This window comes from Anopheles aquasalis, chromosome 2 (assembly GCF_943734665.1).
Source record: "Anopheles aquasalis chromosome 2, idAnoAquaMG_Q_19, whole genome shotgun sequence".
NCBI classification, from domain to species: Eukaryota; Metazoa; Arthropoda; class Insecta; order Diptera; family Culicidae; genus Anopheles; species Anopheles aquasalis.
The window spans coordinates 10977501-10992609 of record NC_064877.1 but is presented as its reverse complement, the minus strand read 5'-3'; the positions used below and the strand labels follow the sequence as shown (position 1 = coordinate 10992609).

The window sequence follows — 15109 nt, the reverse complement described above, 5'->3', positions numbered from 1 at the left end:
GGCGGCCCCGCATTACGGTCAGCTGTCCCAGCTGCTTGTTTGTTCTGTTGCGATCGGTGTTTGTGTTGATGCCGCTTGCCTGCCGTGATTGCGTGCGGACTGCGCATGTTCCGTGGTAGCGGATTCGGTGGACCGTTTCACGGTTCGTTGCAGGTTTTTGACGTTTCGGGTTCCGCCGCCGGTGGTGCGAGGTAACAATTTGAATTTACGGCCATTCATCCGAACCACCTCAACGGTCAACGGTGATCGCTGTGGGAGGCTATTAGCGACTAGTGCGAGGTGTTAAATGTGTGAAAATGTAACAATGATACCGTTATTGATCCAGATACTTGCTACTTTCATGTTTCGGGTGGAATTTCGGGTGTGAAAAGACGTAAAATGAACTTAATTTCAATGACTTTACTATGGTTTGCAATCAAAAATGCCTTAAAATTGAAATATTAATTCGGAAATATCATATATTGACCATTTATAATGAATCGCTAGATTTTAGATCTTTATTCTCTTCTGGATTGCCACTATCTTCCGGTTGAACTGTTACGGCGCCACAGGCATTACTGGAGGGAGCATCTTTAAGCGCTGCAAAGTGGATGTGTAGTTGAAAAGGAACATAAAAAAATAATCCACACTTCAAAGTCCGCGCTCGACAGTTGGTTGGTTAGCAGCGTTAGCGAATCAGCTCTTCCGTTTCACTTTTACTTTTAGCCTTTGATACCGGAGCTTTGCTCGGAGGCTTCTTACCGTAGAACATGTCGGCAAACAGCCCGGCAAAGACTAGCACGGCGCCTACCCACTGGCGACCGGATAGGGTATTGCCGAAAAACAGTACGGAAAACAGTACGGTAAAGAATTTGCGCGTCGTCGTCACCACGGAACAGGCCAGGGCACCGAACGAGGACACCATCATGAAGATGAACAGCTGGCCGAGCGCCCCGGTCACTGCGAGCAGTGAAAGGTGCGTAAAAAGCTGCGGATGGCGAGAAGCAAACAGGATAAACTCTTTGCCTTCGCCGCTCAGCAACAAACCGAAGGACACAAACAGCGAACTCCAACTGTTCATCGCAAGCATCATGTACTGGGCGGACGGAGCACTGTGTGCTCTCATGCGCTCCTGTATTGCACCGGTCAGCCCGTCCATCGAGAGGCTTAAAATCAGCAACAACTGACCCAGCCCCTCGTGCTCTAGTGCCGACCCACTGTTCGGTTTGCCGTCCTTGAACATAAACAGCACCACTCCGATGACGATCAGCAGCACAAACAGGTACTTTTGTATCGAGTAACTCTTGCGCCCCACCAACACACCGAGCAGCATAACGGGAATCGGTTTCGCTGACTTGGCAACGACCTGCATCGGGTAGGCCACCCATCGCAGGGCCATATTCGAGCTGATCATCGCCAACAGGTACGTGAGGGCACTACTAGCGTAGTACGTTTTCGGTGTGTTGTCCACGGGCTGTGGTTTCGCTAACAGCAACACTAAAAGCAAAACAGAATCGTTAGATAAGCCATGCCGCGTGTGCACTGATGATCATCATGATGATGTACCTTTAGCAAACACCATATTGCAGATGCACTGCACGCCGACGAGCGCCAGCATGTAGGTGAACCGTTCCCCCTTGGATCCATCGTCCTGCAGCTCATCCCCGTACCGTCCTCGGGTGATCTTTTCCTGGAGGATGGCGAAGTAAAAGTAGCACACGAAAATGCCTACCGCAGCGATAATAAACTTTCGCGTGTCTGTCATGTTGTGCGCGTCGGTTAAACGGTGGGACACGGTGGTTGCGATGTTGGCGTATGGAATGTAGATTGACTCTAAAATAAACTTTTCAACGGAACCGACACAAATTGCATGGTGCTTCGGGAAAGGTGCGTTTCAAAATCCCTTTTCCAGGTCGATCCAGGTGGACCGCGGATGTTCGCGGACGACGAAGGACACGTCAACGATGAAAACAAAACAAACTTCTCCGGTGGGCTGCTCGAATTCTTCGGGTTGGTAGAACTGACACCTGTCATCCGAACCCCCGTAGGCAGCTAAACGGCATCAATTTTTAAAAAATACAGCGACGGTTCAAACAATAAGACCACGTGTTGGATAGGTTTACTCAAAAGTGTTCTAACTACATAAAGTAACGAGAAACGAACACCTTTATATCATTTGTGCCTTTATTTCGAGAGAAGAATGATTTAAAGTTGGTCTATTCAAGAGCGATACAGGATAATGGTTGCGGACAAAATAAACCAGAGGCAGGATGTAATGTGTTTTGATTTTATTATTACATTCCACTGTCTCGTGTTCTCTCTCTCTTTCTTTGAATCTCTCTATGCGACTTCCTTTGCGGAAGGCTCTACTACCGAAAGGCTTCTACTGAAGTGACGCGAAAAATGCGAAATTTCCCATGGATACCCCCGGTCGTGGGTGTACTAACTCGACTCGACTGCAGTGGTTAAGCTGCAGCGACAAATCTCTAACATGCTCTAATACTTCGCTACACACGAAGACGCTGCACCTAGCTAGGGCTATCTAATAAACAGTTTGAAATGTGGGCTATTTTGTTGAGTTTTGTTTTGCTCGCTGTCGTTCGTTTTTATTCGAATAAAAATTAAAAAATTATGTAAAACGTGGACTTAATTATTTAACTTATTTTTCAACACTCGCGAGAATACTGTCGCTCTGTCACCGACCCTTCTCTGTACATCAGGAAGATCAAAGAATGCTTTACGTGCTGCGGGTTATCGTCAGCTATTCTCGTGATACGTTTCTCTTACCACGTTATCTCTAGTAAAATTAAATTAAAATAGTCATACTAAATTCCAACTTTATTAAAATACACCATAAAACAAACACGTGACACAAACCATTTGCATACCTTGCACCGCTGCACCTGGTTATAGTCGCCACCTGGCCGCATAGATGGAGGGTGCCCGCAGCCCTTCGGATGCTTTCTAAATTTTCTAACGTCACAACAGATTCCGATAAGCGATCAGTTGCCAAATAAGCTGGCAGCTTCAAAACGCCCATGCACGGCGATATCAGTGCGCCGATATCGCGCAGGACACATCATAAACTACGCAAACCGCAACCGACCGTGACCACGGCACATCGATCGCGTTCCTCCCGAGGGTCCTCTCCTCTGAAGGCCAGCTGTGTGGATGGACCGTTGGCGGAAAATTAAGTTATTATTGTTTTCCAATGCGCACACGGTTTCCAGTGATGCGCCCGAGAGCGTGAGCACCTCCGCTTCCGGTCGCCCCTCTGTGGACGGAACGGTGCAGGACGTGATCCTGGTGGTGGCGGTGGTGTGCAGCACCAGGGGTCGGATAATGAAAAGCATAAGCGGCGGGTGCATCTCCTTTCGTTGGCCTTTCTCCCTTCCTGGGGTGGTGTAGCGATAATTATCAGGCGATTAGTTGTTTATTCAGTTGTAAAAATGGTGTTCCCCTCTGTCTCTCTTTGGACACGAGGGGACAGATTTTTGATTGAATCGCGCCCACAAACCGCCTCCTAGACCATGCTGCGGTTCTATTGATTTTGATCGGTGCTGATAACACGGCACCGACCCCGAGATCTCGAGTGGCTTCTGCTCCAACTTGTGGCCTCTGGGCTTGCGTGGCGCATTAGGACTGAGGCATGAGGCAGCAAGAAAAGGACAAGGAGCAGCAGGGGTTGCGCCCGGGTGGTTGCGAGCGGTTACCAGTGTGAGGGTGGGTGATATTATGAAATATTATCGTCATTTGGTGCACGGTGCTTTGAGCGTTCCGCAACCGGTGCCCCGTGCCTGCCATGCCTCTCTCTGGGCTTCTCTTCTCGATGGTAATGAATAGTCGTGGTGCATATGCTTCGAGCCGTCGATTTTCCCACGCCCGTCAGTTGTTTTGTTGGTCATCGTCGTCATCATCATCATCATCCTTCAATGAGGTCGAATGAAGAGGAAATTCTGAAAGTCTGACGTCCACTTTGAATATCTCGAATGCTGGGGTTTCTGTGAAAACTCTTCCAACAAACTCTTTTTATAACAAAGTACAAGAATGTCCTACAATTTGGAGAGATTTGGGCATCAGATCAACTCTTTATTGTTGAAATTATTAGTTAAATCCAAGTTTGTCAATGAATTTCGACTTCTTATCATAGTTTCCAATGGCAAGTGCCCTCCATCCGGACCGTAGTTCAACCTGCTTTTACGGTCGGGACACGCGAGTTACATAAACAGATGTGCACCTTTCTGCAACGGACCCAGGACATCTGGAAACAGGACATATGGAAATCGGTCGGCCGTGATATGCGCTACTCTGTCATTAGATACCCTTTGCTAGGTCGCTACCCCTTAGTTCCGTCAGGTGATAGATCCTTGCTGTTGCAGTGCGGCTGCAACATAGCCGTGGTGAGAGCTCCCCAAACCAGACTCACCCCGCTCGACGGTGGTAACTGTTTCCAGTTGTAAAACGCTTCATTATGGCCAGGAACTTTGACATCGATTATCGATACTTGCACTTAACCTCGCCCCACGCACGCACGCACGTGTACTGTACGGGAGGGTGAATCGTCCCTGGCCGGAGGTCCAAGGACCTCCTCCATCCAAATGAAACCCGGAGCGGAGCTAGCCGGCCATTCAAATATTAATAACTAACCTTCCTAACCAACTCCTTCCGGTGTTCCGGTTCGTCGTTTTTGTTTCACATTTTCTTCCATAAACCTTTTTTTTCCTTTCTAATTACACACTACCTCATGCGGTACGGTGCGACAGTAGACGGAAAATGTTAGACAATTATGCCGTAGTACTTTCGACCAGGTATGGTTTGTTGAAGAATTTATTTCAAAAAGAGAATAACAGAGAAAAAAACACGAACGCCAATAATGATGATAGGTGAGGCAAGGGATCGCGCTGCAGACCACAGCAACGGCTGGAGCAGGTGTCACAGAAACGATTGTCGGTCGTTCCAGAAAGGGGTTTCATTCAGACCGGTGTCATCAGTTACCGCGCATACCGGAAATAAGCAAACATGAACCGAATCAGGAGTGTGCCTGGGTGGTGGCATCACAACCCTTCACACCTCACTGCGATCGGTGTAGCAGATGCTATCGCCGTTGATCAACACTGCATTAAGTTAGTAAAACAGTAACTGTGTTCTTCATTCTTTTTCTTCTCTAAAACAGATCCTTCTCATGCCAAAGATTCCCGTGGCAAGACGGCACATTCCTGCAAACCAACAAACGACTCAGCACCAACTATGTCACACCAGGAATCCCTGGTAGCCCCTCTTATGGTGTACCGGATCCACTCAAGAGCCGGAAATCTGCACCCAGAGGCCAGCTGTATTTACCTCCCACTGATTGAGGGTTGATTGAGCTACAAATCGTACCACCGCAACTCCCGAGGGATCGTTTATGGGCAGCAGCAGCCAAATGGCAGTCCGAAACGCCACAGGCTGAAGGGGGAAGATGGAAGGTACGTCGTGAAGAATGTGCATGAGGCAGGTAGAGGAGAAGAATGTAGATGGCCACAGGCATGCTGAAGTGGGTGCCATGTCCTGGCGCTACATCATCACCACCACCACCACCAGGGTCAAAGGTGAGGGTGCAAACATCGTGCCCCTTCTGTCGCGGCTACCACCCGCTGTTGCTTCCCATGAGCAAACATACCGCCATCGAAGGGGCTCGAGAGGCCACTATTTGCTCCGGGATTGGAGTGCAGAGAATTGAAATCCTTTCGGGCGTGCCTCGAGAAGAGTGAAAACATATTGATCCTAATTTATTGAGACGCGTTAAAGCATCTCTCTGGTGATCTTAGCTGCGTTGAGCATGGATGTAAATGGCTAGGAAATAATCTTGGAAAACAATATTCCATGTAATTATGCGACGTGACACACCAATAAATCATTACATTTATACATTTATTATGTATGCTTCAGCATGGCCTTCGATTCGAAGAACATAATCATTGCTTATTGCAGCATAGAAAGAGAGAACATTACAGAGACGAGAAATAGTTAGAAGACGTTTACAACCGTACATGATAACTTGCATAATAAATTGCAATGCATTCTGTGTTTTGAATATTGGCTCTTCAGTAACTACACTTAAAAAAATAAGTAGTTAATTAATTTTAATCTTACTATATTTATTATTATTCCGTTACTCCCAAAACAGCATGCTTAGGTGTTCCTTTATGTTTGCAGAGTTCGTTTATCTTTCCCTAAACACAATTAGTTAAACACAAGCATCAAATAGATGCATTGCAAGTCTGAAAACCCAACAAAGCTGAATACTGATCGTCTTATCTCGACTAATTATAATCGGAAGTTAATCACCGTGAAGGATATCATTTCATAACAGAACTATCCTGTAATAAATCCTGTACCTCAACTATCCTTTAAAAAAATAAGATACAGACTTCATAAACTACTGTGGAATTATGGTATCAGAGTTCGTTTTTTTTCTCTTTCCTTTGCTAATTCCCTATTCATAATTTCCCCAAGAGTATTGAGCAACTATTCCATAAATGTCTTCAACGATGTGTTAAAATATGTGAGAAGTTGTACCCTCACGCAAGCGGTGCCCGCAAGGATCATCGTCGCGCAGTGCGCAGGAACAGTATCATATCCGGGGCTCGGCCACCCTGGCCTCAACCAATAGAAGCATCGAGGGGCGTGGTCTTTCATTTTTTTTTCTATTTCGGCACCTCACGAAACCACAATCATGCTCCCTCTCAGTGTACAATTGTGCGGCCGGGGAACTATGCCCCTATTCCGCCTTTTCGAGAGTTCAGATCGTTTGGGAACCGCAGCGACGCAGTTTCTCGTAGGCCAGCATCGAAGAAGGTCCTTCCCTTGGGGGTCCTTTCTCTAAAGAGAGACCGTCACCTACTCCTGCAGTGGAGCAAGGTGGGTGTCGGTGTCCTTGGCGTCATCGCCTCGCCGTTTGTTCCCATTGTTCCGGTCTAAGTGACGACACGTGTCGTGCGGGAGTGTGCCACCGCGTGCTTTGTTATCGGAAGTGATTTTTTTTTGGCTTCGAAATGATGTGCTAATTGAAGTGTGTAAAGTGTTGTTTGGTATGATGAGCTTACTACAACACCGACCGTGTGTTTGTCCTGCGACACGTGACCATGGTGGGAACTGGTGTGGACCCCAAAGCGTGGGTTAGTAGCGCGGAGCACGTGCCGTTTAATCTGATTAGCGCTAAGTGAGCAGCAGCCCCTAGAGGCCCTGGGAGGGTTGTAGAAGAATGTGGAAAAACATGTAAAGTGCAGTGTATTGTTAGTGTTTAATCGGTGGAGCATTTTCTAGTCAAATTAGCCTACCAGTTCTAGTCCTATTAGTCCATTAGAGTGAGCCCAACGGAAAGATGTTTTCGATGGACTCGTTCGACTTCGAGGCGGTTATGAGCCGCCATCTGTTCGAAGGACCGTCGGTTCATCAACAGCAGCAGCAACAACAACCGTTGCATCACTTGCAGCAACATACATTGCTGCTAGAGGATGATCACAGTTTGCACGCGAATGCACTGCATCATAATCATCACCATCAGCAGTCGCATCAGCAACAGCATCTGTTGCAGCAGCACCAGCAGACGCACCAGCAGCAGCACCATCAGCAACAGTTGCAGAATCAGCATAATCATCATCATCATCATGTGCATCAGGCAAACAACGTGGACTCGACCACATCGAACAGTTCGGACTTTTTCCTCGGTGACGATGAAAACAGCACGGACAGTGAGTCGTACTGTGGTTTCAACAGCGACCAGGAGAATAATGATTCAATTAAAGAGTAAGTACTTTTAGTTTTACTTTTATTTTGAAAAGAAGACACATCCAGCAACCAGGGATTGTGATTTATGTTGCTAAAATCGATTAACATCGGAAAATTAATAGAAATATAAAAAAATGAACAGCAGAGCTGCGTTAAGTATTCCAATTTATATGTTCACATGATAAATTGTTTTATTTCCAATGGGTTATCTAGAAATTAGTAGAAGTACGATATCACCGTTGGAACGTATTAAACTCATGCTCTAATCTTCTCCCTCCCTTCGTCTCACTTACCAGGATCTACGGTAATCGATCGTCAAAGTACCGCCGGCCAAAGTGCGCCTCCCAGCAGGCTCAACAGCGGCAGGCGGCGAACCTTCGCGAGCGTCGCAGAATGCAGAGCATCAACGAGGCATTCGAGGGTTTGCGAACCCACATCCCAACGCTACCGTACGAAAAACGACTCAGCAAAGTGGACACACTGAAGCTGGCCATCAGTTATATATCCTTCTTGGGAGAAATGCTGCGAAAGGATAAGAACGGCAACGAACCGGGCACGAACGGTGTCAAGCGGGTTCCGGTCAAGGAACCGCCGAAGAAGTTTATTGTGCGAGGTAAGATCCGACGATAGCCATTCTGATACACCTCGGGATGTCCTTTTTGTGCTATTGCCTCGTCAATCTCACGGAAATTAAGCTAATTCCTCACCATACATAGCCCAAGCAGCCCAGATCAATTTATGATCACAAATATTGCGTAATATGTTGATTTACAATGGCCTACATTGTTCCTTCCGATTTCCGATTTTTTTTCTCCTGTTGTTTATCTCGGCTGCTGTCCTTTCGGCCGCCCTACATGTCCGACGGGATGGAGATCGACAGTTGCGTTGATGTTACATTTTTTTCCAAACTCTCTCTCTCTCCCCTGGGTGTCCTGGGGACCGAAGGCCAACTGCGCCTCGCAGCAGAACTGGGTCTGCAACTTTTGGGCGAACGGCTGTGTTTTGGTAGAAAGCAAACGTTCCGTGGCGAATCGACGGTTTCCAACGTCTGATCATGGCCATCACGGTATGGTGTGGTTGGGTCGTCCGATTCAATTGCTTTCGTATTCGGATGCGTAAGCGTTTGTGGGGCGCACAATCCCTTCGCCGACCGATCGGTGCCTTGCGGTGTCCTTGCGATGAGCAATCAAGCCGATCAAGCCCGCCGGACTGTGCCAGGGCGTTAGGGGCATGATAGGGAGAGCCCATAATTCACCGGAAACCGTGACTGATGCAGTTATTGTGTCACGGTGTTGTCTGAACCGAGCCTGAATGTGGTCCGGAACTGGCAACCGGTAGTTTTGTGAGTTCGCGGGGGGAAAGAGAGAAGAAGGCTCGAGGCTGATGAGCCCACGTTTCATTGCCAATGGCAATGGCAAAGGGGGCCACCGAGCCACTGCGGTGGTTCCGTGTGCTGTATAAATGAAACAATTGTGCATGAATAAATGAAAACAATTTTTGGCAGTTTCTCGGTTGCCGGTTGAAAATTGAACTCATCGTTCACTTAATGTCCTGCTGCTGTTGCTGCTGCTGCAAGGCGCTATTCGAATTGATCGATATGGATGGGTTAGAGATCGGCTGTGTTGCGGTGGGATGCCAGCTGGAAAAGGAAACAATCCTGGCGCATTTCCAAGGGATTATGCTGGATCCGTTTTTGAGAGGAGAATACTAGTACAATATGCAATAGAACTCCGTCATGATCGTATTTAAATATATCGTCAGATTGTGTCTCACATAACTTAAACAAAGAAATTAGACTGTTATGTTGTATCATTATACAACAAGAGAAAATCGAAAACGCATTTTCTTTTAATGCCCTGGTATTAGCGGTGATACATTATTTTTTTATGCTTTTGCATCAACTGAAGAAGAAATGAAATTTTGCGATCCATTTGCTACCGAAGGCTGCTATGAAGTTCAAATGGCAGAAGGATTGCTTCGATTTATGGCACAAAAAAAGGTAAAAAAAGCTAAAATTTCTAGGAAAAGATAAAATCATAAACATTCCCCATTCTTCTAACAAAATGTTTCATTTAATCTTTAAGAAATAACAAGAGATCAGTGAATTAGAATTCGTATCTTGGTCTACTCCTTCTGTTTTATGTTGCTGTGGAACAGAGCATAAAAAACCATACAATTTAAGCTGTACGAACTGAAACATATCATTTGTAGTTTCAAAACGGTATCAACCTCCTTTAAATCCTCCATTAAAGATTGAGGAAGCACGAAACATGCTACCACTTTAGTAGACATCTCGATCGATTTAATCCCACCTAACGCTCCGGTGAACACGGCGTCGGCCATTGCGGGGACCGACATGGCTCTGCTCGGCTCTTAATGCGACTATATTTGTTCCCCGTACATCCAAATCCTCCACCCCGAAAACACACCCACACCAAAAACATAAAAGCACCTGAACGATGAGCATACAATTCTCACGCCCATCCTCCCACACAAAATAACAAAAGGGCAGCCGGGAGTTAGGAAAGTAACATCCCCCTGGTTGTGGTCGCGGTGGTGGGGCTGTCCAACGGTCCTAAAGGTTGCGTGTTGCAGACGATTTTGCGCAGAAACCATCAGCATCAGCAACGCAGCAACTCCGCAGCGGTAAGGGTAGTTCATGTATATAGGATCCCTTTTTTGCCATCCATCTATCCAGCCATCCACGTTCACCCGATAGGACGGGCCCTGGGAAATGCGAGCACATGCGAGCCAAGCTCGTTCGTTCGTTCGTTCGCATTTGTTATCTTTGTAAACAGCGAGCAAGCCCCCGAAAATGGTGTTGTTCCATTTGGATGGAAACATAAAACGAAAAACAGGGCGCCGAGGGATAAACTTCCCTCAAGGCAGAGGGCACTTATGGCCGGATCGGATCCCGGTAGCAAGGAAGGATTTGTAAACACACTCGACGATAGGAAATTTGTAGCCATTTCAAGTCCACTTCCGGGATCCGTGAAAAAGGAACTGTCACCTTTTAACACCACACGCAGCGCCATCACGGGATGCTGTTTGTCGTTTTTACTTTAATAGTACTTTTCTCTCTCTCTCTCTCTCTCTCTCTCTCTCTCTCTCTCTCCTCTCTCCATTTTCTGCTGCACTCCGTAGGTGGTAGCGGTCAGACACACTCACTGTCCTGGCACCGGAAGGGCGATCGCAACGCAAACGGCCGCTACTTTGCGCGCATTTGGCGTCCGGAGGATCCGCGCAGCAACAACCATCGCAACGTGACCGCCGGTAGTGGACCCTCGACCTACGCCTCGAATGGCATCTGTTGATCAGTGGAAAACTGGAACTGTTGGAACTAATGCAAACCCTAATGAAACTATGTGCAACTGAGAAAGCAACGCGAAGAAAGGCAACAACTTTCGGGCGAAAAACAACACTCTCTCTCTCTAGTCTTTGTGCTCTTGGTGCGAGAGCCAAACCAGGCGCAACGCTTGGCAGTATCTCGCCGCGTTCGGTACGTGGTACGCCGCATCAACTATTTGTAAATAAATTTAAAATTATTATTTTAAAATATTTAAATCAAACAATCGCGTTCCGTTTGCGGCCACGGCGAATGGTAGGTATGGTTCCGAATACTCCTGCTCATCCCATCACGGACCCGTAATCCTTTTAACGGTTGACACCGCGTAGTGTGTGCCAAAAAGGAAGCAACCCCCACCGAGTGATGCGCGCTACGTCAACGGACAGGGGCGGTTCGATTTGGTGTTTTGGATGGATGGTTTTTAAATGGTTCCCTCTCACCCTCTCGATTGCTTCATTAAAATCATGTTTCACGTGAGCCTCATCCTTCGTCACGAGGAAGCAAAAGGGTGCCAAGTTTGTTGTTTTAATGTACTCACGGAGGTCCTTTTTACGGGAAAGGGAGCTGTGACCCTTGCAATCGCGCCCTGCCCTTGCTGGTCGACGATCATCACCGAACAGTCTGACGTTATTTCCCGAGTTTCACGTATGAGCCCAGCAACCTTGGAGACCGTTGTCTGCACCTGAGTAAACAAAAACTGGAGACCCGCGGCACCCGGGGCTCCGGAGGGCATCGAGCGGCGGTATTTGGTTTCAAACAAAACCCCTACGGTGCTGCTGGTTGGTGATATGTTAGCGATATGTTTTGGTTAATTTCGTGTGCCAGCGAAAAGGCTGATCGTTGCAAATATGCAGGACAATATGTAAGCATGTTTAGCAGTTCATTTTGAGTCATTAATCATTGGTTTGGCTTGCAAAAGGATATCATTTATAAATTTAATTAAAATTGCTATAAATTGCAAAATGAACTAAGCTCCATTCGCATTTAAAACCAAAATTTTTGAAATAGAAATAAGCTCTAGATTCTAGACCGCCAGTCGTCGCCTAATCTCGCATGAAAACCTCCCCACGAAAAGGTTTATCAAAAAGTAGACTTTTCAATTAGAACGTCCTTCGGATTAGGGCCTGACACTTGATGGAGGGATCTCTAAAGTTGCCGAGCTTCAGCTGAGGTATCACTGCAATCCGCTTTGATCGGATTGATAAAAAACATCCGGGGCGCGGTAGAATTGAATTTCGAGCAACTACAGCGATGCGCTATAGGCGAACTGGAAACGTTTGCAAAACTAGAATAACAAAAACAGGAAGGAAAAGAATATCAAGGATCCGATCTTCTGCCGGATCATGATGAATCCACGGACGATGTGCAGTCGATGATAAATTAGAGGGGTCGCGGAAAATGCAGCCACCATCATGGTTGCACCACCGTTACCTACGGTATAGGGACATCATCAGCGCCGGACCCGGTTGGGGTACTTAATTGCATTTGAATCGAAGGGGTGCCAAAATCCTTCCAAATCGTTTAGAAAGAAAAAAAAACGAGAATCCGGCCACGGTTTCGCGCACCACTGCCACCACTGAAAGGGTGGCGATTGACAGTGCACCGCTTGATTCTCGGCATCGCTTTCCGTTGCATGGTCCTGCGGGCCAAGGGTTGTTGTAAAATTTAATAAAACCACCAATTGAGATTAATATCACCACTTCAGAATGGAGATGGACGCTTTATGTCGCCCGAAAAAATAACACAATGCGAACTGGGACCCAGCAAAGGCTCTTGCACGTTGGATTGGGATCGAGGAAATCCCTTTTGGTCCCAGTTGTTGTGACATTGGCAGTATGGAGTTTGTTCAACAGCGCTACAGGATAATATCGGCCAGATGGGGAAGAAAAATTAACTGATGAGAGGCACATTGATCCGGAAGATAAGAGTAGTTCAATTAACTAAACTTCAATCCATCAAACCGTAGTGGCAATCGATCTATAGTCAACGATCGCAGTTGGCATACAAAAAACAAACCATGGTCACTGTAAATGGCTACGATGATCAAAGTGACCATAAATATCTACTTAAATGGCGTTATGCAAACTTTTGAAGCAAACTATCTCATATCTCAAGCTTTGTAATCATCTTAGCCTCCTTACAAAATATTTAAAACAAAACACTTACGTTGGTTCTTCAATATGTGACAAAAATACTGATTATCAGATGCACATTCACATTAATATAGAAAAAGATATAAGAACATTCGTGGAGCATTCATTTGTTCAATTAGCAAATTTCGAGAAACAGTCGTAAATCTCATTTGATTGCTGTTTGCTCAATGACCACACAGGGCCATTATTCGTGACGCATGCTAGCCATCATTCGCAAATTGTGAACAATCTGTATATCAACCCAAAACCAGTTCCACTCACGCACATTACTCAGCACAGAGAAGCACGTTGACCGATCTTCCTCCGTCGGTTGTGCAACAGGTTCGTGGTGGTCGGTCAGTCTAGCGGCAAACGTTATCTCGCGCACACGAACCAGCTGAACGGTGCGTAGACGCTTCGCTCCATCCATCATTACGAACCCGGAGAGATATGGGCGACATAGAAATCTTGCGGTACGAGAACCGCTACCGTGAACAGGCGCTGGAGGTGCTGAGGAAATCATTTTTTCTACACGAAATGGTTTGCATCGGAGCGGAAGTGGACAGGACACCGCAGGCCCAGCGGGATCTGGAGCAGCTCTGCCTGGATGTGGCGAACGGAGGAGTTTCGTTGATCGCACGACACCAGCCAACGGATACGATCGTCGGTGTTTCATTTAACGTGCTGCAGGTAGGTTCTATCGCAGTCAATTGAAATGTGCTAATGCACCGAGTAATCGCCTCTGTGGCCTCGTTTCCATTCGATCCGTTCTTCGTGTAGACTCCCAGCGGACCGGATGATGGCAACTATTTTGAGCAGTTTCGTGATACTAAGTGCACGACCGATAGCTCACGGTCACTGATGCAGTACATGATTACGATGGATGCGAAGGTAAACCTGTTCGAACGATTCAATGTAGAGTGCCTGCTGGAGATCATGTTCCTAGCTACCCTGCCCGACTACGAAGGTCGCGGCATCGGATCGCGCCTGGTAGAGGAATCGGTTCGACTGGCGCAGCAGTTACGTTCCGGCGAGGCCGTAGCGGCCGGGGAGTCCAAATCTACTCCCGCCAGTACTGCGAAAAAGCCTCAGCTAGTTTCTGCCCTATTTACCTCCAGAATCTCACAGCGGGTAGGAGAGAAGAACGGGTTCACGGTCGTGAATCAGGTGCCACACTCGGAGTTTGTGTACAACGGGAAAACGTATGCGGATCGTGTGGGGCCCGACCATCCATTTTCGACGCTGGTTGTGAAGCATCTGTAGGTGGCCGATTGCTCGCGAACTAATAAAGACCTCCAGCCCCTTTGGTGAGAACGGGAAATGTGACCAATGTGCGACCTTTTTCTGAAGCACGTGCTCGGCTCGAATTTTGCTCCCCTGCTCGAATTTTGCTCCCCTGCTCGAATTGGGAAATTTAAATTCCTCGTCATCCGCGCGAGTAGTTGTGTCGAGCCCCGATGACTCACACATCGCTGCAGCTGTCACAGGAGTTTGTTTACATTTTTACAGCTGTTTTTCGTGTCCTCTTTCTGCTCCATTTTCATCATCCTTTCCTTCGATTTTTAAAGAAAAACGAATTGATCCATGAACTAAAACGCACAGTAAGTACGGCACGATCGACGGTAGAACAGAGCACTAACGTGGCCTTTTTTGATTCAAGGATTTCTTGACACTTCTATCCTGCACCCTCCTCCGGGCATGCGCTTCGTCGCTCGGGCAACCTTCGCGAAGTTGTTTGAATCCTCGAGCATCGAGCATGGAGAAACAGCTTTAGCCAACTGCGAGATCCGAACAGGGTCCAAGGATCGCCCGAAATAGACGCCAGTGGTGTGTGATACTACGATGCTACTGACGGCAGTGAACGAGCCTAGGATGATCTTTC

At 47.1% G+C, this 15109-nt stretch overlaps 4 protein-coding genes across 4 annotated transcripts in view; 3 read left to right on the top strand and 1 right to left on the bottom strand.

Moving 5' to 3' along the window:
• Positions 1-468: 468 nt before the first annotated feature.
• Positions 469-1934, bottom strand: LOC126579882 (solute carrier family 35 member B1 homolog). Its single transcript, XM_050243583.1, has 2 exons — positions 1546-1934; positions 469-1476 (listed from the first exon to the last, which is right to left on the bottom strand). The coding sequence occupies exons 1-2, from the start codon at positions 1742-1744 to the stop codon at positions 668-670; spliced, it is 1008 nt and encodes a 335-aa protein (XP_050099540.1). The 5' UTR covers positions 1745-1934; the 3' UTR covers positions 469-667.
• A 5185-nt stretch (positions 1935-7119) lies between these two features.
• LOC126570204 (pancreas transcription factor 1 subunit alpha) lies at positions 7120-11307 on the top strand. The gene is made up of 3 exons (XM_050227788.1): positions 7120-7767; positions 8046-8362; positions 10894-11307. Exons 1-3 carry the CDS (start codon positions 7343-7345, stop codon positions 11061-11063), a joined length of 912 nt encoding a protein of 303 aa, XP_050083745.1. The 5' UTR covers positions 7120-7342; the 3' UTR covers positions 11064-11307.
• A 2292-nt stretch (positions 11308-13599) lies between these two features.
• On the top strand, positions 13600-14571 carry LOC126570205 (uncharacterized). Its single transcript, XM_050227789.1, has 2 exons — positions 13600-13917; positions 14008-14571. The coding sequence occupies exons 1-2, from the start codon at positions 13678-13680 to the stop codon at positions 14488-14490; spliced, it is 723 nt and encodes a 240-aa protein (XP_050083746.1). The 5' UTR covers positions 13600-13677; the 3' UTR covers positions 14491-14571.
• Positions 14572-14685: 114 nt separating this feature from the next.
• Positions 14686-15109, top strand: part of LOC126570203 (ELMO domain-containing protein 2) — a 1795-nt gene continuing 1371 nt past the window's right edge. The window contains exons 1-2 of the mRNA XM_050227787.1: positions 14686-14828; positions 14888-15109. The exon at positions 14888-15109 is cut by the window's right edge and continues 509 nt beyond it. Of these exons, the coding sequence (XP_050083744.1) occupies positions 15070-15109 (40 nt within the window). The 5' untranslated portion in view covers positions 14686-14828; positions 14888-15069. The remainder of the gene's footprint in view (positions 14829-14887) is intronic.